Source organism: Miniopterus schreibersii (assembly GCF_964146895.1).
Source record: "Miniopterus schreibersii genome assembly, chromosome: 4".
Lineage (NCBI taxonomy): Eukaryota > Metazoa > Chordata > Mammalia > Chiroptera > Miniopteridae > Miniopterus > Miniopterus schreibersii.
Window position 1 is genome coordinate 97,504,901 of NC_138105.1, and position 27,748 is coordinate 97,532,648.

General features: G+C 52.0%; 1 protein-coding gene across 3 annotated transcripts in view; it reads left to right on the plus strand.

The window, feature by feature from the left end:
* NSG2 (neuronal vesicle trafficking associated 2) overlaps positions 1–26,384 on the plus strand; it is a 38,051-nt gene extending 11,667 nt beyond the window's left edge. For 2 of the 3 annotated variants that reach the window (XM_081133935.1, XM_081133936.1), the window contains exons 3-5: positions 856–939; positions 22,666–22,776; positions 24,629–26,384. In XM_081133935.1, the coding sequence (XP_080990061.1) occupies positions 856–939; positions 22,666–22,776; positions 24,629–24,820 (387 nt within the window). In that variant the 3' untranslated portion in view covers positions 24,821–26,384. The remainder of the gene's footprint in view (positions 1–855; positions 940–22,665; positions 22,777–24,628) is intronic. The other variant, XR_013998558.1, reaches the window with a different exon arrangement.
* The last annotated feature ends 1,364 nt before the right edge of the window (positions 26,385–27,748 follow it).

Consider the following 27,748-nt stretch of genomic DNA (forward strand, 5'->3'; position numbering starts at 1 on the left):
TCAGCCCAAGGCTTTGGATCACAGGGCACAGTGACTTGTTAAATAAGGGTTATGTTATGATTATTGTCCGTATTTCACAGGTGAGGCCCTGAGGCTCAGGCAGCTTCTGTGTCCCTGTAGCGCTGTGAAACTCAGCAATAGTCATGGGTGATCTGTCAGGCTCCTTTCTCCTTCCACTTTGCCTGCATAGTGGGACAGAGTTCCATGCAAGTCTTGGCAGGCTGACAATGTATCTTGATAAGATATTAACCACTTCTGCAAAACATTCAGACTTTAGAAAAATAGCATAGATCCAATAGCCCTTTATGTTTCTCTTTGTGGAAGTCCCTAAATCAATTTCGAATTAAGTATATGTGCAAAGGTGTAGCTACAGGATGTTTATCACGGCCTGTTTGCATAACCCAAAATGTGGAAGCAGTCTAAGTGTTCAACAATAGAGGTTAATTAGATTAATTGTAGTATATGCACACACTGAATATTATGCTACATCAAAAGGCAAAATACATACTTTTCTACATGGGAAAAAATGTTAGTATAGTGTTGTGTGATAAAAGCGGGTTATAATTCATAGAGTATAAAGCCATCATAAAAGGATCTATGTGTTTGCACAAATAGCAAGTATACATAATATCTGCATCTATGCATATAAAAACATCTGGAGAGGTGTGACCCAAATTGCTGCCCATGGTGGTCTCTGTTAGAACGGGAAGGGTTGTGGGTAATTTGAATTTTCTGTTTTCTTCTGTGTGCTTTGAGAGGGAGGTTCTTTGTTTTCTGCTCTTTATACAACATGCAATAAATTCTAGTGAAGTGTTTGAAGTCTCCACGTGCGCTGACTCTGCTTGAACATTCCAGGTGATCGTGAAGACAAGAACAGAGTATCAGCCCGAGCAGAAGAACAAAGGGAAGTTCCGGGTGCCGAAAATCGCCGAATTTACGGTCAGTGTCTTGATGGTGTAACCGAAAGATAAAGGTAAGGCTGGCTTGGGCCGGCTCAGACACCCCACACTAGTGGAGCTGGTCCTACTGGAGACTGGAAAATCACATGGGCTATTTCTGGACCATATCTCGGGGCCACACTGTCTGGGTCCCTGAGTCTAATCGAATAAAAAGCTCCGCCTCTTGAGGATGACTCACGCTCTCTTCTGCTCTGCAATGTTTGGGTAACTTGGTATTGACAAATGCATTTCATTTCTCCTTTCTCTTCCTGTCCCCATCTCTCTGCCTGACCATCTCAGTCTCCAGGAAATGTGGCAAAGATGTATAAAGAAACTCAGATATTACTCAGGAGATGGTTGCAACAAAATGCAATAAAGACAAAGGGAAAGAAAAGCTGACTTCTCAGCGGAAAAACCAAGTGGTTGCCTTTCTGTTTCTCGGTGGAGGAACCTGTGTCACTGGGACAAGTTGCATGAAGGAGCCATGAAGCGTGCTCTCTGGGCTTGGAAGGAGGAGCCTCTGGGAAGTTTCCTGGGGAAGTCACTTAGGAGAGCAAGGATTGTGCAAAGGCCCTGAGGCTGGAGGGAGTCTGGTCCCAACACTGAGGCTGGGCTCTAGGAGGGGTGTGGGGAACAGGTAGAGATGAGGCAGGAGAAGTGGGCAGAGGGCAGACAATCCAAGGCCTAGTAGACTGTATGGAGGAGTTTGGGTTTTATGCTAGGAGCCTCTGAAAGGCTATAAAAAGGGGAGAGACATGATTGAGTTTGGGTTTTGACCAAAGCACTGGCTTTTATGTGTCTGATGGACTGTAGTGGGTAAGAGGAACTGTGGGGAGACTATTAGGCTACTTCAGTGGTCCAAGTAAGAGTCAACAGTGGCTCAGACAAGGATGGTGAGTGGATAGAGACATGGGGAGACCTAAAAGATGTTTAGGAGGCAAAGTCAGCCGTGGAGGCAGCAGAACAGGTGGTCCTGTGGGTGGAAGTTGGAGCAGTCTGGCTGGACTTTAGCCATGTGGCCACAAGCAGGGCAGTGAACCTCATTTATCAAATGGAGATAAAAGGAGGATTGCTGTGAGGCGACATACAGAATACATGCAAAGCACTTGGCTCTGTACACGGTAAGCGCACAGCTAATAGTAACTGTTTTGTGTCCACTGTACGTGGGGGCTTTGAAAGTGAAAGCAGCGCTGGGTAGGTTACATGGGAATTGGCCTGTGGACATGGGTAAGCACACAGGTCCGGCTCTGTCCCTGTCTTCCTCGTGCGGAATCTGTGTTCCAGCAGCCGGAGGGAGTGTGGCATCTTCCCAGAACGGGGACTTCCAGGATGCTGACCGCTCTTTGAGAGCAGGAGTGGTTCTTATTTTTGGCTGTGGCTTCAGTGTCTGGCACACAGCCTGGGGCCAGGAAACGTGGACTTGGCCTGAGCTAACTGCAGGCGCACACAAGAGCCAGCAGGTAGCTGTGTGGGGAGGGCGGGGTATTGGGGTGTCGTACATGTGCATGGGGCCCGGGAGTAAAGGTGACCTGTCTCCTGGTGGCCGGGGGCTTCAGAATATGCCCAGATTCATGGAGAAGACTGTTTACTACACTGTTATTTATAAAACCAACGCATTAGAAAGGGTGCTAGATTGCCGACAACTCTCTCCTGAGTCTGTAAGCAGGACCACACCCATAGGGTGGGCTATTTTAACAGTTTCCTAGAGTCGCTTTTTTTTCCAGAGTAGTTTATGCTGAATTATGGGCTCCTGAGAAACTTCTTTTTTTTACTTCCCTGTGCTTTCCACAGTTTATACGAGCATGTACTATTTCAATAACAAATAAAAGTAAAGTTATTTTTAAAATTTGCTCTTTTTACCAAACAGAGTGTTACAAGCTTTTGATGAAATTGTTCCTGATTTTGCAGTCATATAAAATGATGGTTATGAAGGCAAGTAATAATTCAGGCAAATGCTTCGAGAAGATCATGTGGGAAAAGCCGGGGTTACGATCGTATGTTCTCTGGGATGGGAACTATGAAAAACACAAGCATGCAGGGCACAAGGACAGTGCGAGGCACGTGTCCAACTGCCCTTGTGCTGTGGCGGCCGCGCTGGGCCGTGGTTTTGTCGGCGCCTTTTCTCTTTGGCCGCTTTTGGCGATGTGGTTATTTTATCGCGTCTGGCGCCCACGGGCCTCTGAGAAACGGGTGTGATTGCCCGATCCTTACGGGGGACGGTGGCCGGAGCGGTGGCATGACTTGCTTACCCCACTAGCCAGCGGCAGAGCTGGTGCTCGAAGCCGCGGGCCTTCTGCTCGGTCCCACTGCCTGCAGCTGGTGAGCGCAGGTTGGCACAGAAGCCTGTCAACTGAGGGGAAAGGGGGGCTGGGACCAGCCCCATGCGGCTCGGCTACATTAGGCCTGGGGGTCAGGAGGGAAAGCGCTGGGTCGGGGGCAGCCCTCTGTCTGCGCTGTCAGGGGCGGCCCTGCCCCTTGGGACAAAGTGGGAGGAATGGAGCGAAGTCCGTCGCTTATGAGAGGCTGTGCGCAGTCATTAGGCCATTTGCCTTCCTAAGAGAGCCCCCCAGGCCTGGGGGCGCAGGGGACTGCTGGGAGATTAGACGGGGCATCGGGAAGGAGGCTGGGGCGGCAGTTACAAAAGTGTGGGGTCTGAGCTGGCAGCTGCAGCGCCGCTCGGGGTGCAGGTGGTTGGAGAGGGAGGGCCTGGGGGCTCCTCGGAGTTGGCTTGCCTGACTGGAACAGGGGGCTGCCATCCACTGAAGTGGGAGGCTGGGGCCCTTGGGGGGGGGAGTGGGATTGGTGGTCTGACCACCCTTGGGAGTAACTGGTCTGGAGCACAGGATGGAGACTGGGGCTGGAATCCAGGGCTGGAAGTCAGATACTCCGTTAGTCTCAGAGAGTATGAGGTTGGGCCGCCCTCCAGCATATTGCTCATGGCAGAGGTAACCATGGGGACAGCAAAGACGCATCCGTCCCCTGTTTCAATACCTTCGCAGAGGGGAAGCGGCTTATGACTGCACACTCAACACTGACCTGAGAGAGCAGCTCGTGGCAATTATGCTGTGAGAGAGAGGAAAGCAGGGTGGCAGACGCAGCTGAGGAAGGTGGGCTGAAAGAATTGCTGGAATTGTTGTCTTTTCTAAAGCAAGAAGGCTCTTGCAGTCATTGCCAGGGTTTACTTGAGAAGAGGGTGGGCGTGCAGAGAGAAGACCTCCTTCTAAAGCTGATTTTGCTATGCAAGGTGCTATGGAAGATGCTGGTGCTGTGGGAAGGGCTGGTGCTGTGGGAGGGGTGGTGCTGTAGGGGGGCTGGTGCTGTGGGGGGCTGGTGCTGTGGGAAGGGCTGATGCTGTGGGAGGGGTGGTGCTGTAGAGGGGCTGGTGCTGTGGGGGGCTGATGCTGTGGGAAGGGCTGATGCTGTGGGAGGGGTGGTGCTGTAAAGGGGCTGGTGCTATGGGGGGCTGATGCTGTGGGAGGGGTGGTGCTGTAGGGGGGCTGGTGCTGTGGGGAGCTGGTGCTGTGGGAGGGGTGGTGCTGTAGGGGGGCTGGTGCTGTGGGGGGCTGATGCTGTAGGAGGGGCTGGTGCTGTGGGGGGCTGGTGCTGTGGGGGGGCTGGAGCTGTGGGAGGGGCTGGTGCTGTAGGAGGCGCTGGTGCTGTGGGGAGCTGGTGCTGTGGGAGGGGCTAGTGCTGTAGGAGGGGCTGGTGCTGTGGGAGGGGCTGGTGCTATGGGAGGGGCTAGTGTTATGGAAGGTGGTGGAGCTTGGAAGGTGCTGGTGTCATGGAGGGTGCTGATGCATCTGGCCATGCTCTCAGCCCGGTTGTCCCTGGGCAGGTGTCACAAGGAGCTGAGTGTTGCATTTGGAGGCCGCCTGTATTAAGCTGATGAGAGATGTTCTGGGGAACTCCTGGGCTTTGCGGCTAGACTCACCTGGGCAGCTCAGATTATGTCCTCTGAGCTTTATAATCTTGAGAAAGTCCCATTATCTCTCTGAGCTCCTGATTCCTCATCAGGAAACCAGGACACTGTCTTCACATAAGCAGTCTAAGTCCTTGGCACTCTAGGTCTAATGGAGTAATCGTTTTATTGCCTTCCTGTTCAGATCCCTTTTTCCCTCCTGGGTTCTTAGCTTTCTGCCTAATTAGCTAGAGTTTGTCTATTGGCTGAGACAGACCTGGGCCTCCCTTCTCTGGCTTTCCCCTGGGAATGTGGCTGGAAAACCTAGAGGAATTGTTCAAAGGGTCGCCAGTTTAGTGTCAGAGCTCACGGGTGGTCCCAGGCTTTCAACAGTGGCCCCTGGAGCCATTTCTTTGCCTACTGGGGAGTAGTAGGCAATAGTTTTCAGTAGGCTATTTCTCAGCACATCAGCTATAACATGAATAATCCTAATATCTGCTAAAAATGCTTTTACATACGCTTTTCAGCCTAACAACAGCCTGTGAAGTTGGTCCTGGCATTACTACCCCACTGTACAGATGAGAAAACTGATGCTCAGAGAGGTAAAGTGACCACAAAGCCACTGAGCCAGGACCTGTGAGAACAAAACAACCCAGCTCTGTGCCTGTTTCCCACTTTCTCTGCCACACCCCCGTGCAGCCCTGCCCTGTCCGTGCCAAGCCGTAGCCTCCGCCTTCTTCCCGACCTTCCGGTTTTGCTTCCCTTCCTTCCTTGTCTCCATTAATGTTTGTTCCAGGCCAGGCTCAGGCCTGTTGCTGGGAGAAACAAAGATGCACAAGACAAAATCCTTGCTCTTGAGCTCGCAAATGTGTGGATTAGATGAGAATGTTCTGGCCACCTTCTCGGCTGTACTGTCCCTCTAGAGTCCCCTTCTCTGGGACACCTCCCCTGGTCCTCTCAGCTGGTTAGATGCCTCCTCAGGGCTCTGGGTCACACGGGGCCTGATGGCTGCTCCTGCATTTGCAGCCACCCACCCGTGTCCCAGCCTCTGGTCCCCGGAGGGCAGGCTCACATTCGGCCCATTGTTTGTTCCCAGTTTCCAGTGTGATGCTGGCATAGAGCGGGTGTCAGGTGGGTTGGAACTTGAGCCTTGGTCTTTTGGGATAGCTTCAGTATCCATCCCTGAGTACACACCCTGGGTCAGGGGCAGTAACACACTGGCAGCTGTGGCCTAGGCCAGCCAGATGGGAGGGTGTCCAGACAGGGGGGGAAGGATCAGGGGATGCCTGCAGCCAGACCCAGAGCACAGTCAGTGGGGAGCAGGCAGAATGGGAGGGACGCATTAGTGCAAAGGGCCCGGGACTCCCCATTCCTGCCAGGCAAATGGACAGATGGGCAGGGAGAAGTGGAAATGCGAAGGCTAGAACTTGCCATCCAAAGAGCTGCTGTCTGTGGGCTATTATTAAAAGCAAACGACAACAGCAATCAGAACAGAAATAAAATAAAAGCCCAGTTGGAGCACCAGGTCTGACATGATAAGGGGTGATTTTTCACTGTTTCATCCGTCCGCTGGTCCGGTCAGCTCTGGGCTCCTGTTCTGTTCCCACATGTGATGGGCACTTCACTTATGTCATCCCTCTGCAAGGTCCTGGGGATCAGGCTGGGCACTGTCACCCCACTCGCAAGTGAGGGAGACAGACACTCCCAGGAGGCTGTGAACCAGATATGCTCCCAGACTGTAAGCAGGTTTTAGGGGGGCTGCTCACAGGAGTGGAAGGGAAGCCAGCTGCCTGTGTATAGCTCCCCAGGGATGCTGCTGAGTTAGCCTACCTGCCAGTCCTTTCTTTCCTTCTTCTCTTTCTCATCTATCTGGCCAAGGGATGGGCCTTGGCACTCTGCACACATTCCCCCCAGTGCCAGCATGGGAGGCGACCCAGCAAAAGGCAGAAGCAGCCCCCCAGGGTTGGTGCCATGGCTCAGCGGGCAGAGTCCAGGCCACTCTCTCTCCTGAAAGTCTGTTTTCTGTTCTCTCTCATCTCCTGCCGCAGGCTCCTCCAGGGCCCTCTGCCTCCTTTCTCAGCCCCCTCACATCCACTCTCCCCGCCGAGGGAGGAAGCTTCCGGAAGCCCATGCCCCACAATGGCATCGCCATCCTCTGCACCCTTCTGCAGCTGCCGTTGCTCACCTGCTGCCTTCCAGGTGCTCTGAGCTGCCCAAAGCGCCGGCCTGGCCCTCACCACATCGTGCACTGTAGGCCTCCCTGTCCTGCCCATCTGACTCTTCCACCAAGAATACCTTTGTCACCTTCAGCACCGGGCAAACCCCTATTCATCCCTCAACACCCAAGTCAAGGCCCCTGGCCTGTGTGGTCTCGCCCGCCATGCCCAGTCCGTCCTTCCTCCTTGGGGCTCCCACACCTGCCCTCGGACCCTCCCTTCCAGCACCAGTTACAGTGTTGGCCCCATTGAGTTACCTGCTGTGCCTCCCACTGACTTGAGGCTGTAGGTGTCGTCTTTGCACCCCAAGAGCCTCGCCAGTCTCTGGCCACCCTCGGCACCAAAAACCATCTTTAATAACTGAGTAAACAGGTGGATGAGCACACAGAAATCTCCCCGTGGCTGACTCTCTCCGTGGCTGATAGCACAGCCCGGCTGCCTCCTTTCAGTATCTGTATTTAAAATCAGGGCCTGGCTTTGCTTCTTGTCCGGCCCGTTTTCATCCAGGTCATCTCCTCATGCCACCGTCCTAGGGAGGTGACACCCCACTTTCAGCTTTGCCATTTGCTTCTACCAATTTTTCATCAAAGCGCCAGGAACTACCTTCCGTGGGTAGGATTCTAATATTTGCTGACAGCAGCAAATGGAGATAAGCAATGTTACTTTATTATCTGTGGTCTTGGTTTTTATTGCTCTCCTATTTTTAAAAAATTTACTTTGAGGAGCATTTTAAGTAAGTTATTAAAAACACTGCCCTCTGGGTTAGGAGCAGAGCCATTTTCGGGGGTGGGGGAGGCACATTTGCATGTGAGTGCACATGGAGAAAGGCCGCCCCTCTGGCCAGGGTTTTATTGAAAATCAGAATGAAGGTGCTGCCCGTGTTTGTGGCAGTGGCCGGGTGCTCTCTCCTGGCCCGATGCAACTGTGCAATTAGAGTGACCTTCAAAAATCTACATTTTTGTTGATAATTGAAAAGCAAGTGTGGCTTAATTTGTGTTTTTTAAACAAAACCATTTATGGTCTGTGTCAGGAGGAACGTGCTCAGGGTCTGGAGGAGGGGCTGGATGGTTCAGTGGCCGCTCCACAGCCAGTGACCGGCTGCTTCCCTTCTCCTGGATTCAAACACGGGCAGATGAATGCCGTAATAAAGAGAGTCGCATGTTAAGAAATGCAGAGTAGAAGGAGACCTGGAGTTTAGTGAGTATCCTCACTCCCCAGGGGGCTCCTGCAGGGAAGGGCTAGACCTGGTCCACACCCGCTCCCCAGGGCCAGTTGTTATAAGTTTGCACACCACTTGTTCAACTGTTTGAAGCTTGTAACCAATGATAGTGGGAGTATTTACACCATGGAAATGGGCAAACCCTACAAGTCATGCCTCCTCCACTCCCCCTGCCCCCAAGAGCCCGTCTCCCAGCACTCTACTGTGAGAAAGGCAGTGTGGAAGAAGGGAAAACATGGGTTGGGGTTTGACCCCGTGGGTTTGTGTGAACTAAAGCAAGTCACCTTGCCCCTCTGAATCTGTGTCCCCCATCTGTAAAATGGGGTAACAGTGTGCACATTATAGGCCTGATGTGACGGCCAAGTGAGATAATGTAAGTCAGCACTGTTCCATGGTAGCTTCCAAGTATGAGCTTCCTCTTGTCATTACATGACAGTTTCATTTCTTCTGAGCTGATCATCTGACTGGATGGAACGCTTCCACCTGGGTTGGGTCTCCTGTGGGCAGCCATGCCTGGCTCTGCCCTCCTGACATCGCCCTGGCCCAGCCGTTCCGCCTCACTCACCCTGCCCTCTGTGCCAGCTTTTGACCCACCCCCTCCATCCATTAGGAGCAGAATCAGATCTGATCACCAGATCTTGCCAGATCTTTGATGGCTCCCTACCTCCTCCAGGCAGCAGCGTGAGGACCTTCGTGTGGCATCGCGGGCTGTTCCACAGGTGGTTCTCACTGCTGGTGCCAGTGCCTCTGCTGACTCCCTGCTCTCGTGCTGCCCGTGGTGCTCAGGGTTTCGCCAAACCATCCCGCCTCTCCACACCTCAGGTCTTTGCCTAGGCAGTGTCCTCGGCCTCTGTTGCCATCCCACATTTTCTGCCTCGTGACCCCAGGTCTCAGCTCCTCCAGAAACCTGCCCTCTATTTCCCAAGTCAGGTCCTCATCTGGAGTCCCACAGTCCCAGCGTCTCTCTCGGCTCCTGCACCTGCCACTGCTCTGCGATGGCACTCAGGCTTCCCTGGAGTTCTCCTGCTCCCTGGCAGGGCTGCTGAAGGCAGCACTGAAGGCAGGGCTTCGTAAAGTCTTCTCAAATCCCACATGGCGGTTGTGAAAGGAAGAGGTCCGTGGCAAGGAAAACAACATTTTAAAAATTATTATTTGTAATTAGTAACAATTGCTTCCATTTTATTGAGCCCCTATTATGTGACAGGTAGTCAGCTGGTCACTTTCCATTTTATATCTGCTGGAACTCATGAAGAAGGCATCGCTTTTGATGGACAGATGAGAAAACTGAGGATCAGATAGGTTAGTTAAGGGACCCAAGATCACAGAGCCAATAGGGGCCGGTCAGGCTTCTCTGACCCACAGCGCTGTGTGTCTATGAGTATGTTGGTGTGTTCTTGTTTCTAGACCATCTCCCAAATCAGGAAAGCCCACTCATTTGGGGAATTGGCTAAATTGAACTATCCTATTAACCAATGCTGCACCAATAAATTTAATAGATAAAAGAAAAAGAAAAAAATTAAACTAAACTGAGAAGTGTTTGCTAGAATGCTAGAACCTTGCCGCCTATCCTTGCTATTTGAAAAACACTGGGCTAATTTTCCTTTGGCTTTCTTTCTTTCTCTCTTCTCTTTGTATATACTTTTGGCCAAGTCCTGAAACGCATTGAGCCAAAAGAAAACACAGAAGCAAAACATTTCCTAAGGGAGAAATACCGTTTTCCCCATGGCTTGTCGTGTGGCCTGCCTCGTGGTCCCATCACGCTGTGGGAGGTTTGATCTCCTGACTTTCTCTGATTTCCACGGCTACAATGCATAAGTATATTAAATGTGATTTTTTTTTTTTTTTAAATGTGGTGTTTAAGCTCCTGGAACTATCAGAGGAAGACAGGTCCTAATAAAGTGACTGCATGTGCAGCTTGTGGTGTCACCACCATGTTCTATAATTATAAGAAAACTAGTTGTCATAGCAACTGCCATATAGACCCAGCTCCTCCTAGAGATGCTGACAAGCTCCCAGTTCTGTGATCTGAGCACTATGGAGAGAATTTGGTTCTCTGAGGGATTCAGCTCTCACTTGGGAGATGATCACAAACTCATTCTAAGTCTCCACAACCTGGACTTGGTTGTACTGTGCAATCTGATAGACCGGGGTGCAAATGCTGGCTCCAGATCTCACTGGCTGTGTGACCCTTAGACCAGTCACCTCACCTCCAGGACCCTATTTCCTCTTTTGTAAAAAGGGGTACCAGTGCCCCCTTTGGAGGTTGTGGTATTGATTATGTTTGTATGTGCCTTGCAGAGGGCCTGTATATATATCAGGCAGCTCCCATTAACCTCTTCACTGTGAACAAATAAAAATAAAAGAATACTGAATTAGGTGGGATGCCTTTATAATCTTTATTATTATTATTAATTTGGATAGCCTTTGTGGCTAGATAACCAAATTAGTAAATAGAAATTCTAGCATGAATCACGCACATCATGGAGAGGGAGGGAGGGAGAGAGGGAGAGAGAGAGAGAGAAAATGAATATTCAGTTAGATGAGCTGACTTGAATTAGAATCCTTCCAATTTTTTTTTTCTTGTATCGCATTTCTCCAACACTAAGGAAAGGATCTATAATCTCTAAAAAAAAAAAAAATCTCTAAACAGAGTAAGAAAACCTGGTTTCTCGTCTCAGTCCCTGCGCCTCCGTTTTCCTATTTGTAAGATGAGGGAGTCCGGTGGGCTGGTCCCCAAGGGCTCTTCTGTCTTTGATGTTTGACAACAGTGGTTCTCAACCAGGGATGGTTTTGCTCCCCAGAGGACATTGAGCAGTGTCTGGAGACATTAATGGTTGTCAGAACCGGCGTGTGTGTGTGGCATTTAATGGCTTTAATGGGTAGAGGCCAGAAATGCTGCTAAGCATCCTAAGGGACAGGACGGCCCCCATAACAAAGAATCATCCTGTCCCAAATGTCAATAGTGTCGAGGCTGAGAAATCTTGGTCTGAGATTTACCACCATGGTTATTGGTCTAAAAACAGAAATCATGCCGCTGTCAACCCACCGAGATGCGTCAGATTAGGCGGGTGTTCAGTTTATTTCCTACCCATCCCCTGGATATTTGAAGCCCTAGAAAAGCTAGTAAAGGTAAAGACAGAAGACTTCTCAAGGGCCTAGGGGGCTTAATAAAAAATGAGATGGCTGTGGAAGGCGGGGTGATACGTTCCTTTGGATTTTCTTTTCTCTTGGTGCTGCATAACTCTCAAAGACCAAATGCCCTGATTTATGGGCAAACAAAGTAAAATGCACAGAATGCAATTTTAGGTCCATAAATAGCTTTATTGTGATTTTTCTATAGAGGACAGAGATGAGTCTTGTGTATATTTCAACTGGACCCTCATCTCCAGCTTCCAACAGTATAGAAAGGCATGAACTCGAAATAAGTCTCCTTTTATTTCTCTTAATAATCCTTCTCACCCCAAATATCCATTGTCTATGTCTGTGCTGTCCACATGTGGCCACATACACTTAAATTAGTGAAAATGAAACAAAATTCACAATTTAATTCCTCAGTCCCACAAGCTACATCTCAGGTGCTCAGTGGCCACATGAGCCTAGTGGCCGCCACGTTGGGCAGCTCAGATCTACGGGACACTTCAGGTTCAGAAAGACCTTCCTACGCTCCCACCCAGAGGCATCCTCTACACATCAGCACGTGTATATTTATGTACGAACGTAGACATTTGATAGCCTTGTTCATTTTCTCAAATGGAACCATTTTATAAACAGTCCTCTGTACCTTGCTTTTCCCTTTTAATAATAAATCTCAGAGCTCCTTCTGCATCAGCACATGGAGACCCTCTTCTGTCCTTGTCGGTGACTGAGATGTTCCTAATCTTTCTCAATCAGTCACCTATTGTTCTAGTTGTCAGTCTTCCGCTGTGGTGAACTTCCTAGCTTCCTAGTGTGTGTCACACACACATGCGCCTCTTTCATATATTTTGCAAGTATATTTGGAGGGTATAAGCATCTTCATCTTAAAAGCCTTGCAGAGAGTATGTGAGTCTTCAATTTTAATAGATTTTTCCACATCTTCCAAAACTGTCCCGCCGATCCTTCCTCCCTCATGCCTATGTATGTGTTCTCTACATTGTTAGTTTCAACAACCTTTAAAAGTTTCACCCACCTGATGGATAGAAAATGGCGCCTCAGCTTTGTCTAAATGTGTCCGTCTTTCATTATTGGTGAGATTGAGCCTCTGTCCGTGTGCTCATTGACTCTTGACCTTAGCTTCTCGCCTGGAAAACATTCTATTTGGTTGGACCCCTAAACTCATGTTTTCTTCTGGTACTTTTATGATTTTATTTCTTATGTTCAAATGTGGATCCATCTGGAATTTGTGAAGAGTAAGCTGGGAATCCAACTTTATTTCTTTGTGAATGGCCAGTTGCCAGTTGGTCTACGATCAGTAGCTAATCCTCTCTCTGACCTGATGTGCCAATTTTTAAAGATACTGCATTCCCATATGTATTTGAGTTAACTTCTGTGCTCTCTTTTCTTCCATTGCTCTGATAATTCTTTGGTATTGAAAATGAGACAATTCTTTGGTATTGAAAATTGAGACAATACCGAATTTTCTCAATACCAAATTACATAGTTTTATACTACATCTTAAGATCTATGTAAACTGGTCTTCCTCCAATCCTTTTACTTTTCAGAAACTCCTTACCCATTCTTACATGTTTGATTCTCCATATAAATATTAATATATCATTTAGGTTCTAAAAACCATGCTACTTTTTAATTGGGGTTCCATAAATTTATAGAATAATTTGAGGAGAAGCTACATCTTTAAAATTTTGAGTCTATTGAGAAACAAGACTTAACTTCGCATCTGTTGAAGTCTTCATTAAGGGTTCTCAGCTGAGCTTTAAAATCATCTTTATAGTTCTTATTAACTTTATTTCAAAGAATTTTACCTGTTTTTTGTTGATATTATAAAGGGGATGGACCTTTTTTTCTGTTTATATTTTTAAACTTGTTATTTATACTTAATAAAAATGCCTCTGAATCTTGTACATTTGCCACCAGGCAGTTACAAACTTTTCTTATTGTTTCTAATAATTTGTTTAAAAATTTGATTCTCTGGGTTTTCTACAGAGATAATTGTATCATCTGTCCATAATGTTAATATTGCTTCCCTTTTTTGGTATTTAGTTTTCTTACGTTATTTCTTCTTTTCAATTTTTATACTCCTAACATTTTCTTGTCCAATTGCATTGGTCAGTACTCTCAGGTCTAGTGTTTCTAGTGTTTGACCATGTACATTTTGATGGAATTTTTTTCTGCATTTAAGTTGATGGTCATATGGTTTGGCTTCTTTGACCTAATATTATGGTAAATTAATGTGGATAGATTTTTAAATATTAAGCTATTCTTACATGTCCTCCTTTGGTCATGGTGTAGCACTGAATTCTGCTTATTAATATATTATTTAAAATTTTTGCTTTATTAATATTGTGAGGTGGTATTGAGGTCTTTTTTGTGCTCTCTTCGTCGGGTATGGTATCAGTGTTATCTGCCTTTGTAAAGAGAACATACATACCTTTTTCTTTCTCCAAGCTCTAGAAATTTGAAAGAGTAGAGAAATAATCTGTTTCTCCAAGTTTTTTTGAAAGACAAAACAAAAGAGAATTAACCCATATAATCATCTGGCTTAATAATATATGAAAGGGTGTGGGTAGTTTTCAGTAAATATGTGAAGAATTAATAAACAAATTCCATTTGTACCTAGCTACTCCTCTAAAGCTTTGAAAGATGACATTTTTGAAATGAACCCAGTGTCATTCTCTGACTTGTAACTCCCTTCAGAGACTTTTCTGAAGCGGTCCCATTCAGTCAATAAGTATTTACAGAGCAGCTGCCGGTTTCCCAGGCCCTGGGGTAGGTGGTGTGGGTGATTCATGGAATGCCAGACACATCCACATCTAATGCTCCTGGAAGGCTGGCTGTAGCCAAAGTCTCCATTCACGTGAATTTGATTTTAAAGCCACATCGTTCATCATGGAAATTAACGGAGCTCAGGGCCCTGTATTTATAGTCACCTTCGGGCTTGCACGAGTCGTTACTGGACCTACAGCCAGCATCTCGGGGCGGGCGCACACACCGCTGCAGCCGCCGCCTCCTGCGCTGGAGCTGCTGCCGTCTCCGATGCTGGGCTTCAGTCAGGCCACAGTGGTCTTCGGACGGTGGAGCCCGTCAGGCCTGCCTTACTCACCAGCGCCCTGTGTGACCCTCTTCTCTTTACCTCCCTGGGCTTTAGGTTTTTAACCTATGAGGATCTAGATGAAGATTCTAATTTTGTTCTGTGAGACTTAGATGAGACATCGGATAGAAAGCACCGGAACACCGTTGGCACCCAGTAGGCCTGAGTTGATCTCCTTGTTTTGGCATCTCCCCGCATACCTAGCTCGGTACCAGACTAGGAAGGAGACGATCATGGGTTACTTTCAGAGCCCTTGGCTGCTCTTCCTATCTCTCAGTTTCACCCCCTCCCATTCCATTTCTAGCCAAATGGCCAAAGTCATTTTTCAACCTCAAATGGTGCCACGTCAGTTAACACAGATATTAAAAACACCCGTTAGCTCTCTGGTACTCCAGTGCATTTGTAAGTCTGCCATCCATGCTCCTTCTTGAGCTTGCCTCTGTTTCCCTATCAAGCTTTCCCTTTCCCCATCGTGTACCAGCCACACCTCCAGGCCCTTGCACAGACTGTCAGCTCTGCCCGGGTGGCCTTCTCCCCCGCCCCTTCCTGGCCTAAGAGCCCTTCCTGCAGCTGTGCTGCTCACCTTGACCCCTATAGGTCCCTCCTGAGGGCAGAGGCTGCGCATCCGTCAGCCCTGCCCCGTGTGCCTGGCCCTGGGCCTGCCGTGGACAAGGTATTCTGCCAATATCTGTTGTCGGGGACACAATTAGCCTTTAGGTTTCATGGTAAAATATGAATGAGATTTTCTCCGTTTCAGTTCTCAGAGGAGCCCTGGGAAAATAGTTCTTTAAAACACGAAAATGAGGCCAGGAACATCAATTGCGCTTCTCGGCTGTCCGTGAGCGTGATTTCCCCACGCCTCCCTGGGCTCTGCAACATAATGGGGAGCAGAGGCACCTTTCATTTAACGTGGATTTCCAGCCGAGCCCAGGCCGGGAGCCACCAAACCATTCAGCCACCAGCCTGTGAAACTCAGGGCACACACTTGAAGGGCCCCAGCCGCCTTGCATGGCCCCTTCCTTCTTTGTGAGTAACCACGAGCTGGCCGCGCAGCCTCGCCAATGGTGTTGCAGTTAAACACCCACGCGCCGAGGTGCTTCCGTCCACAGTGGAGGGAAAACAGGCCAGAGTCAGATGGCAGGTGGGTATTGATGGGCACCCCCAGCATCCAGGCACTGTGCTGGCGGCATTTAGCCTCTCCTCTGACCTTCGTAGCTGCCCGATGATGGGGACATTATGTCATCCTTTCTCTGCACAGAGGACAAGTCAGAGCTTGAGACAGCGACTCGCCCGAGGCCACTCGAGTTATAGAGGAGCCATTCGTGCATCTTCTGAGCGCTCGGTTTGTTCTTATCTTCTGGACTCTGGATGTTTTAACGGATCCAGTTCCTGTCTTTGGTCAGGCTTCTAGAAGACCTGGAGCCAGCTTATTGCCCTCCTGCTGCAAGTGTGGGCACTGTTATAAGACCCGCCTCCAGTTTATGGCCATCCCCAGTCCTTCCCTTTATTTATTACTGTTTTCCTCATCTGTAAAGTGGGGACATAACCAGAATGCCTCCCACACAGGATAGTTGTGAAGACACAATGGAGAGACCCTGAGGCGCTCGAGGCAGCACTGGGCACACTGTGAGCTCTCTGGGAGTGTCAGGGTTACTAAATCCTGGGGCCTTTATGCTGCCCTCGGTCATTTCTGAAACAAGAGAGCGGGTGATGAATGAAACTAGTTAGGTGGTGCTTACTGGCTTAGCACCGATTGATTGAGCACCTACCAGGGCCAGGCGGGGCCCTCAAGGAGCAAACAGCCAGGTCCAAACCGAACTCAGGTTTCGCCCAGGCAGGTGTCAAAGCACTTCCTCTGCCAGCTTGTCGTGGTTTCCCTCCTCCAAGCCTAGAGCTAAGGACCTTCTACACCCCCTGTTTTATTTTCTGTGTTCAGGAAGAGGCCCTGACCGAACCTCACCCTTCACCCTTCACCCTTCAACTCTGCAAAGAGCAGCTTCTCCTGCAGGAAGGGGCGCTGACGCTCCCTCTGGGTCATGATGCTCAGGGCATCCCGCCTGCTGGGTGGCGCTGGAGAGAAGGGCTGGACCCAAGGCCCAGACCCGAGCGCGGCCGCTGTGGGCACTGGGAGGAGGGAAGGTCATTCCACCAGGTCCTAGGCCCTCACCCCAGTGCTCCAGGCAGAGGTCTCTGCGGCCTGCAGGTGGGTTCTGTGTGCAGCCTCTCGTGCCTGCGGGGTGAGTCGCTCATCTTTGAGGGTCAGATGGTTCATAAGGGAAGGGCACTTCCATTATGAGAAGCCAGGGAGAGTGGGTGAGGGGCTGGGGCCAGATTCCTGCCCCAGGAAAACCAGGGGAAAGTTAATTAAGGCTGTGACTCACAGACCATTCTGATGAAATCAGGAGGTCCAGCCGGCAGCCTGCTATTTTAGTGACAGGAAGCCAAGTAATTGGCTCTCCAGGCAGCTGCTTAAAGAATGTATTTCGATAGTGACAATAACAACGCCCAGCACTGCTGGGAGCTTCACATCCGGCATCGGTGGGAGTCATCCCGTGGGCCTGGTCCTTGGGCCTGGTCCATGGGCACTCTGATTAATCCCACATTTGTAAATAAGAAGACTGTGGCTCAGAGAAGTGGTACCACTTGCTTAGGTCACACAGCCAGTCTGGTACTAGACCCTGGCTCCTCCCACTGTCCCACCAATGATTCCTTTTTAAACCTCCGCGCCCCAGTTTCTGAATAGCCCAGAGTGAACTGCTGCACCGCTCATACCCTGAATCTCTGGAAGCCCTTCATTTTCTCAGTAATAAAGTCCAACCATGATCAAGGGAGCAGAAAAAGAGCTTCGTGGCCTGGGTGCTTGAAGCCCTTCTGCCTGCCTGTCTGGATGGGTTTGCAGCCACAATCGCTCCCCACGGAGATGGCAAGGCCGTGTGACATCTCAGTTTACCGAGTGTCGCTTTGTGACAATCACCTCAGTAAGATGGGTGAGGGCCTTCTTGTCTGGACCACTTTTTACAGAATGTGGGTGATTGACGAGGTTGCAGTGGAAGCTCCAAGGCCTCCCCTTGCCCAGCAGCCTGGGCAGGAGGAAGGCCCAGGTGTGTTGAGCAAAAGGTAGAAACAAGAGGCTCAACGTGGCCTGGCTGTGACCCTGGGGAGTCCCCTCAATAGGCAGGGATAAGCATGTCTTCATCAGTCATTGCATGGGCTCAATAACGCTGTGCGTGGACATCTGGTGCCTGGCTTGTAGTAGATGCTCAATAAATGTTAGGTTCCTATTCTCCAACCAGCAATTCCTTCCCTGCAGGAGTCAGCGCTCCGCTGCTTTGGAGCTGTTTCGTGGACACACGATCTGACCCCTTTAATCCCCACCCTGCCCTGGACGGGAACTGGCCGCAGGTGCTCATGGTGCTGCACCCTGGCTCGCCTGGGACTTCATCGCCTCCTTCTAGAACAGGTCGGGGGCAAGTCTCCCGGTCTCGGCCTTTACTGCCACCTGCTCCCGAACCAACCACTTTTGAAACCTTGTTTCCTATAAAATAGAGCTAAAAACATCGACTTTATAAGGTTGTTGAAAGGTTTAAAATGAAAGCACAGAGTTGCATCTGCTGCCCCCAGGTTAAGAGCTGGGAAGTTTCGCTTATAGTTTAGGGTCTCTGTCTTTTCTTGAAAAAGCAGATCAGCCATTATCTGGGCCTCTTCCTGTCCTTGACAGTAGTTACCTGGGGCAGATGGGACGCGTGCCCTCCAGTCCCCTCCGGCGCTCAGGATGCCCCATTTCCTCACACCTGGACTTCCTCACTGGCTTGTGTGGTTCTGTGTTTGCACATAGTAGGTGCCTAGGAAAGCTCAGCTCCTTCCTGCCTGACAGGCTGTTTGAATCTGGGTGACATGTTCGATCTCCGCTTTGCATTGGTCCTTGGTTTATGGGCTTATAAAGATACAACCTCATGAAGTGAGGCCTCGGCTGCTCCATCCCGCAGGAGGCTCACTGCCAAAAGGTCTTGATATCCTTTGGTTCAAGTTTACCGATGGTGTGAACTTTCAAAATGAAAAACACTTCAGGAGGCCAGAGATGGAGCTCTCGCATAAGCCGGGCCCCTGGACCCTCATTTCTTCTTTTGAATGATTATGCCAATCACAAATTAGACTGGGAAATGAGTTCTTGCTCTGGAATGTTCCAATTTAAAGTGTGCTTTTTCTCTTTTAAGGGTTTCACAAATATTCATGCATTCCTGGCTCCAGCCTGGCTCTCACTTCACCTCCTTCGTGCAGGGAGGCCCCCCTGGGCTCTGAGAGGGACTTGAATTCCTGCTCAGAGAAAGTCTGAGGCCGCAGATGGTCCTTTTTCCTTTCCCTTTCAAAAGGCAATTTACAGAGCAGGGTTCACCGGGGCCCAGAGAATGGGCTCTTTAATGGGTCTGCAGGGCTTCCACGGGGAGCTGGCCCCACAGTGTGGTAGCTCTGGCTTTTGGTTTGGGGGGGGGGGGACCTGCATCCTAACAGCACCCTGGAGGCGGCCGTTCCTGGGAAGGGGAGTGAGAGCAGAGTGGGCACAGCCTTCGGGCACCTGAGTCCCAACCCTGCAGCTCCATGCTCCGCTGTTTGTTTCCTCAGACACATGGCTTCTTTGGGTCTTATGGTCTTTGTTTATAAAATGGGAAAGGTGATAAGACCCACATTTATAGGGCTGGTTTTAAACGGGATTAATAAGAAAGTTAAAACAACCTCACTGTGGTTAATAATTCTTCATGTCCATCTTAAGCTTTTCCAATGAAGTCATCTTGGATATGGGAGTGTGGGCCATAAGCCAAGCCAACACCCTGTCCAGGCACCGAGCCCAGCTGAGGAGTTAAACAGAGCAGGGGGGTAAACAGCACAGATGCCTGCTCTCCAGACCCGTCCTGCCATATTAGGCTCGGCGTTGCCACCCAAGGAGAACATCATGGCAAAAATTGTTCTGATCTGCTCACTTACTGACCTGCCTGCTGCAGACCAAAGCCGGCCGGTGATCTGTGTGAGCTCACACCGCCTTTCAGCATTGCTCCCAGTTCATAGATGGAGAAACTGAGGGAGCTCAGCGCAGACTCAGGGCCCAGGATTTTACTGGGGGCTGGTCACAGAGGTCCCCCTGCTAGTGCCAACCTCCCAGGAGGAGGGCACCTGCTCAGCAAACACCATGTTGTTGGCACTGTGTGGGTACAGAAAGCCACTCGCACCCGTTCTGCGAATGGTGGGAGCCTCCTGATAGCTCAGCTCCCAGAAGCCAGCAGTGGCCAACCTTGCAGGCAGACCTTTCCAAGGTGGCAGCCTCAGGCCCGCTGCGTTAGCTCTTTCTGTGAAAACTCCTCCAGGACTCCTGCCAGGTGGGGAATGTGTATGTGTTGTGTGTCTGTGTATGGGTGTGTGTTGGTATGCCTGTGTGTGTGTGTCTGCATATAGGGTGGGAGGGGTGGGAAGGCAGAAGACTGGGCAGAGACCCTTCCTCCTCCTGGACAAAGGTGCCACACTGAGAGCGGAGTTGATACGCTGCGTCCCCAGCTGGCTGGTGTGCAGAAGACCCTGCCCCGTGTACTGTCGTGGGGCTGGCAGGCGTGATTTCCCACCCGTGCCAGAGTTATGGGACGACGTGGAACAGCTTCTTTGGCTCAGAGCCCCCACTGGCACGCGTAGCAGTGCCACACGTTGGAACTGGAAGATGATTTCTAATTTTCCAAACCAATTTTGCTGACCTGATTTTCTTTTTTTTTTTATCAACTCTTGTGCCAAGAAAGGGGATTGAGGAATGAAAGTAGCTTAATGGAACACGCTATGTGGCTGCAGGCTGGCGTCTCCATGGAGACGGGATGCAGGCTGCATGCAACCCACGGGCTGGGATGCAGTGAGACGCTATGTCCCTGACGGGGCCCTGCGCATGGATGGCCCTCCTGGACCTTTGTGGAAATGCTGGTTCCTGGGTGCTGTGCAGACAGGGGGCCAGGATCTTGGGGTGCAGGGCCCAGGACTCTACGTCTGATCTAGCTCCTTAGATGGCTATGAGGCTCAGTGAGCCGTAGGCCTGTTGTGTCCTGCCGTGAAGTCAGCCCCACAGTGGGATGATGGGGCTTTTAGCCCCTTCATGAACTGCTCAGAGGAGTGATTGAGGAGGATCCTTCTGGTGGCCAGCAGGGATGACAGATCGAAAAGGGGAGGCAGAAGAGACCAGGGAGGAGACAGCCCTCCTCAGAGGTGCTTTACGGCCCCATCAACACAAACCACCAGCAAATCTTGTAACCAGCAGGACCCGCGGCCCTCGGAAGCCCAATGATGGAGGGCACAGCCTTGCCCGGGGAGCTGTCAGTAGTTCAGGGGGGACAGGGCACAGCTGATGGAGGCCCAGTGTGACACCTGATGGCCTTTGTGCTGAGAAAGCACCTGACCCAAATCCAGCTCCATGATGCTCAGTTGTAGGGGTAACAGCATTGGCAGCATGAAGCACTAGCCCGTCACTTTCGCATTCGCATGGTAATCGTCACGGTTGTCCCTTGTGACAGTTTGCGAAGACTCCTGCAGGGAAGCCCTGTTGCTGATGGTGGGGCTGAGGCCTCTCTCGGTTAGGGGGCTCCCGGCAGGTATGTGAGAATGTCCTGTGTGACCACAGAAGGCGGGATGGGCCACACACGGGCAAGAAGAGAAGCAGCGGAAGAAGCGAGGGTTCCTGCAGGGCGCGCAAAGCCGGGCTGGAGACGGTGGCAGGGTGGTGATGGGTGACTTTCCTCTTGGGCTTCCAATTCTGTCTTTATAACCATGGGGCAATGAGTTTTTAATTTAATTTTATTGTTCTGTTCATCGTCGCCTGAGGGTTTTTTCCTTTGATGTTTTTAGAGAGAATGGAAGGGGGGAGGGGGGAGAGAGAGAGACAGAGAGGAACATGGATGTGAGAGAGACACATTGATTGGCTGCCTCCCGCACATGCCCCCAAACCCGCCGTTTCCTTTGCGAAGTCCTCCCGTTCGGGATCCACAGGGCCAGCAAACAGCTCTGCCTGCGGGGAGCGGCGGGAAGGCCCGCTTCCTCCTGCCTGCGCACCCTTCTCTGGGCGGGAAGACAGGTGGGGACCCCAAGGTCGATTTTATTTTTCTTCTGAACCAAAAAACCCTTTCTCTCCACGAGAGAAATTCTAGGCCTACTGACTCAAAGGGCCACCAGCTTTTAAAAATAACACGAAGGAAAAATACTGGTTTTATGTCCTGGGGGCTAGTTCCCCTGCCACTTTGTACAGAGCTGGGAGGGGCTGTGCCAGCGGAGGTGCCTCTGAAATCAGCCAGCTCCTCGTCTCTGGCCAGTCCTCATGGTCCCCCAGTTTGTAGTTCATGATTAAGGGCTGGGCCTTCACTCTGGGCAATTTGGAGACCACGAGATGCTTTTGAGCAGAGAAGGGATGGATGTGCCTTGACTTAGACTTTGAAAGGGCCTCTGGTTGCGGTTGTGTGAACCCGCCGCGGGGATCGAGGAGACCGCTAGTTGGAATGCTGTCTGAATACTGCAGGTGAGGAGTGATGATGGCTTGGGCCAGGGTGGAGGTGACCAAGGTGCCAAGAAGTGGTCGGATTACGGATGTATCTGAAGGCAGAAATGACGGCTCCTGCTGGGAGTCTGAACGTAGAACATGAGGAAAATAGAGTAAAAAATGATGTCAAGATTTTGGTCTGAGGGACTGCAAAGGTAGAAGTGACATTTCCTGAGATGAGAAAGTGCAGGGGGAGCAGGTCTGGGCGGGAGGGCAGCAGGTGTCGGGTTGGGAGTGCGTCTGGATGTCCACATGGAGGTGAAATAAGCAGTTGATACCTGAGGTTGGAATTTGGTGCTGGCGTCGGGGGTGGGGGTGGTGATGGAATGAGCATCTGCCCTCCTTCCCAGACAGTTAACAGGGAAAGTAAGTGGGGTGAGATCACACGTTGGATAAAGAAGGAGCTTCAGAAAGTATCCTGCAGAAGGGGGAAACCGAGGCCCAAAGAGGGTCACACTGCAAGCTAGTGATGAGCTGAGACAGCACCAGTTCTCTGGGCCCCCCTCAGCCCTGCCTGCCCCGGGCCTTGCAGGCTGCGGCGTGGACTGAGGCAGGAAGCCGAGGCTGGGTGACTCCCAGTTCTGTTCCCCTGCAGGTCACCATCCTCGTCAGCCTGGCCCTCGCGTTCCTCGCCTGCATCGTGTTCCTGGTGGTCTACAAAGCCTTCACCTACGACCACAGCTGCCCAGAGGGCTTCGTCTACAAGGTAAGGGACCGTCGGCTTCCACGGGAGGATTTACCAATGTCTTCCTTTCACCGGCGCCCAGATTCTGGGTGTGGCCCCCTCCCTGCAGACTGTTGAAGGTGTAGCGTGTGTCTGGCCAGGGGGTTTCGATTTTGCGGGAAGGACTCGGTCTCCAGGAGACAGCAGAGCCCCTCCCTGAGGCAGCACTCGCTCTGCAGAGGTGGTCAAGCTCCCGATGGAGGAGAGCCACTCTCCTTCTGGAGACACCGCTCCGGCCTTGGAAAGCTCCCCCTTGGAAAGGAGCATCCCAGTTTGATGGCTGACCCGTTGTCCCCAAGGGGCCTCGCGGAGATGGAAGACAGGGAGCCTCTGAGGGTGTCTCCCCAGTCCAACTGCACTCCTTCCCTTGAAGAACTGAGTCAGCTGCATGACCCCTGGGCATCTCCTCGCCCCTCTGAGCCTCCATTTTCTTACCTGCAAATTGGGCACAGATAATGCCACCCACAGGCTTTTGTGAGGCCTGGAGAGAACTTGAGTAAAATCAGTTAGCAGAGGGCCTTCTAGGTGATGGGCTCTCAACAAACAGCTGCAATAGGGACAATGTCTGATTTGGATCTAAAGCAGGCCGTTCACCTTTATAAATTACCCTTTTAGCTGAGAGCCTGTTAGACATTTTCATACCTGTTCCCTCAACGGAGCTGCACGCCCCCCACCCCTGTTCTGAAACATAGGGGGCTGGCCCCCATTTTGCATCTGAGGAAACGGAGACGAGCGTTTGGCGAGCGGCGTTTCCCGGGCCATCGCCTAACATTCCAGAGCGGGGGAGTCGGGTGCGGACTGTCCCCCTTGGAAGCCCGGCCCCCGGGAAACACACGCATGTGACGTCCAAAGACACGGAGCTGAGGCTCTTAGTATGAAGCTGAGGTTCTGGAAGATTGGTGATAGCTGTCATAGGGGGCAGTGAGATGTGGCCACACGGTGGATTCCGTGCAGCGGTGAAAATAAGGCGGGAGGTGTCCAGACACGGACGTGGAACCCCCTCCACGAGGAAAATGAAGACGAGGTGCTGCGGGGCGGGTGGGGGGGCAGGCTGGCTTCTATTTGCAGAAGGAAGGGCCGTAAGAATGAGCTGCAAGAGGGAGGAAAAGGGACATGAAGGGAGTGCCTTGGCGGGGTGGCGGGGAGGGAGCGGCGTCCAGGGCACCGAGGGGGGGGGGGGAGCCCGGATTCTCCGCAAGTCTTACTGAATATTTGTCCTTGACATATTGAAAATTAAGGGAATAAGAAAAGTTCCTGAAAATCAAAAGCAAGCTAAACAAAGAACCTAGTGAGGTCAAGTTGGGGACACTAACTTACAAAGACATGAAATATTTCAAATGACTGTGGAGCACACTGTTCCCTCAGGGATGTACTCTAAGGACATAGAGAAATCATCAGTCTGGGCGCCATAACCGGGGGTGGTCTGTGACCATTTGATATGTTTACCGGAGGGTGATGCAAATATGTAAGCATGTCAATGTCGTCAGGAGCCAAGGCTGCTGACAGAGAGGAGACACAGGTGTAAACTCAAGGAAATAAGATAGACTTTGGCTGTGGGCAGTGGCCCCAGGTGGAGAGGACCCGGTGCCACCGACAGTGTCCATGACGGTGACACAGCCAGTAACAGAGGAGGTTGCCCTTGAGTTAGTATCAACATCAGGTTTATTTCTCCAGGCTCAATAAAGTGTCAGCTTTGACGATGGTGACGACGCTGGGGAGCCCGGCCAGGTGCTGTCACCCGCTGTCTGGCTGGGGCCCCCAGACGGGGTGGCGGTGTCTCAGGGCAGGTGGGAAGCAGTAGTGAGCCGCCCCTGACTGTCTCTCTCGTCCCCAGCACAAGCGCTGCATCCCGGCCTCCCTGGACGCCTACTACTCGTCACAGGACCCCAGCTCCAGAAGCCGCTTCTACACGGTCATCAGCCACTACAGCGTGGCCAAGCAGAGCACTGCCCGGGCCATCGGGCCCTGGCTGTCGGCGGCCGCCGTCATCCACGAGCCCAAGCCGCCCAAGACCCAGGGCCACTAGAGCCCCAGTGCAGCCAGAATGGGGGCGGAGGGGGGACCCCGATGGCTAAGCCAAGCTCCAGTTCCAAGACAACACTGTACTCCTGGGAGGTGGGGGGGGGGCCGGGCGGGGTGGGGGCTCACCTGACCTATCGTGCGCTGGGGTTGTCCGAATCGCTCTTTCTTTTTGTCTTTGGTATTGTCGCTTCGTCCCCGAGTCAGGCTCATGTACAAAGGCATGTTTCGTGTTGACTGTTCCCATGTAAGATATTTTCAAAGCCACTGCTTAGTATTTGTTAGCGAAAATAAAACAGAAAAGGAAAGAAACAGAGAAGTCGAACAGAAAAAAGATGGATCTGGCTGCATGTGGCGGGCGTGGCGGGGCAGCGAGGACCCTCTGGGCCCTGAGATGAGCTGCGGCTGGGTGCGGGCTCCGGGAGGTGGGGAACCTGGCGGCGCAAGCGGGAGAGACAGGCAGGGCTTGGCCGCTGGCTGCTGGGCGGAACGCGGGAGGGACAGGCAGAAGGACTGGTTCGGACGTTAGTGAGCGCAGGGAACCCAGCGCAAGGCCACCGTGCCCAGAGGGGTGCGTCCTGCAGGGTTAGCGGGAGTCTGCACAGACCCGCTGCGAGCCTGCTGCCGGGGTGAGGGTGGTGTCAGCAGGCAGAGAAGCGCGCAGATTCCTTTGTCCTTCTTGGTGTTTCTAGATCTAGGCCTGGATCTGCCCACGCTCCTGAGACGGCCGGGCCGGAGGGGACAGGAGGAGAGGCTGCAGAAAGGACGCAGGACAGAACGGGTGTGTGACTCTGGCCACGCTATAAGCTACAAGCACAGGCACCGATTTTTAAATTTTTGTTGCGTTGTTTGTTTCCCAAAGTGCTAATAACAATGAGGAAAACAGTAGAAGTCGTAACCGGGAAGCTCAGGGGGAGCGGGGAGGCTCGAAGGTGGGGCCGCAGCACCGCGAGCTCGTTTCTAAAACCAGCTGCAATATGCGACCCTGGTGTTGGCGGGACACCCGTCCAAACTCCCGGAGCTGGTTCTAGAAGCTCTTGACAAGGAGGCTGCGCCAGCCCTGGTCAGGCCTAACCCTGCCCTGGGCCACGTGGGCACTCACACCCACGGCCCTCCCCGCAAACATTTCGGGGAGACCCGCTCTGCTGGGTGTCGGCTCCAGGCCCGCAGGGCCAGGCCTGGCTGGAGAGGTGACAATTTGAGATGTGTTTCCCCACAAAGCTCTGAGGAACCATTTAAAGGGCGTTTTTGTGGCTTGCTTTGTCGCTGATCACTGTACGCAGCAGCTGGGTCCCAAGACTAGCACGGCTCCCATTGTCCCGCCAGACGCCATCATCTGACTCTTCCTCCCTCCCCACCCCTCGGCCCCATTACCCAGAGTCACCTGTAAATTCATTGGTCATCTGAAGCCAAATAATGAACCGTCCCTAGCCAAACCGCTGAGCGCTTTATAATTTCGTGGTGTATTTTTGTCAGTAGGTAGCAGAGGCTGAAGTATTTTTTGGTGTAATTCTTGAATTTTTCTGACAGGAAACAAATAAAGATAGATGTGTCTGAGAGTTGTGACCTTCCTTTGTGACTTTATCTTCTGCTCAGCGGGCCAGGCAGGGAAGTGGCTGGGGGCGGGGGTCCCTGAGGTCAGGGGGAGCTCTGGGGACAGTGTCCTATGAGGCTGGGGCTGGAATTGGATGGGGGGGGGGCCTCCATCCTTAGGTGACGGGTCTGACCGATGCTGAGGTCAAAAGCAAAGACCAAGAGAGGCACCTGGCTACTTGCCTGCAGCCCCGTGTCCTCCATCTGAGCACCTGCTGGGCACCTGCTGAGGGCCAGGCTGTGCAGGGCCCGGGGCGTTCAGTGTGAGTGACGAGTTTCCCTGCCCTGCAGCCTGGAGGCGGAGGCAAATGTGGAAACAGGCATGCGCAGGAAAAGTCTGGGTGCCACCAGCCTAATACGATTGGCCGTTCAGAGGGAGAGGGTGGGCAATGAGTGGGGTCCCACTCACGAGTAGCGCATTTAAATCTTCTTTTCACCTTGGAAGGTGGGGGTTATTGACCCCATTTGATAGATGAAGAAACTGAGGCTCAGAGGGATAAAGAGGTGCCAGGGGCTGCAGCAGATGCGCTGGGATTCAAGCCCAGGTGTGTCTGGCTCCTTTGCCCCCTCGACTGTGTCTGTGAGACCCTGAGCAATGCCGGTGAGGTTGCGGACATTCCTCAGCCAAGTGGCAGTATCGTGAAAGCGAACGAGCCCCTTCCCAGCCGGGACTCAGTGTCCAGGGTTCACGCCCAGGATAGCAGCACAGTGCCCCGTGCCCCGTGCCATTGGTTAGGTGCTTTGTGTCCTGGTTCAAGTGCCTCCCGTGAGGTAGGTGTCGCCTCATCAACGTCACTGCTGTCCTGTCCTCAGCACCCAGATTCGGAGATGAGGGAAGGGGGCAGAGCAGCAGGCGGCTCCTGAACTCCCAGTCAGCGGTCAGGGAGCAGCCCCCTGTGGTTCTGACCGCCGGTCTGGCACCAGCGTGTGAGCCACGGTGCCATCAGCACTGGCTGGGAGCCGAGAGCCTGAGTTCACGCCTCTTCTCCAGCTCGGGCGGCAGCCGTCGAGGGAGCGGCCAGGCCTGGCCGGGCTGACCGGGAGGCCGAGAGGCCCAGCTCGTGGCTGCGCCGGGGTTGTGACTGAACACGCGTGGCTGGTGGGAAGAAGGAGAGGGCACGGCTCCTGCCTTTGGGGCTGCCCAGCCGAGCACGGGTGTGAGGCCAGCCTCCCCGCACCGCGCGGCCCCGGCTCCAGCGCCTCTCAGGGCCCGGGGAGCTGGACACGCCGGCCAGGGGCCGGGCGGGCTCTCCACTCGCAGAGCAGGTTGACCCATGTGGCCAACGTGTAAACACCCACTGTATTTTTCAGTTACACAAAGTCAACTAAAGACTTCATGGAC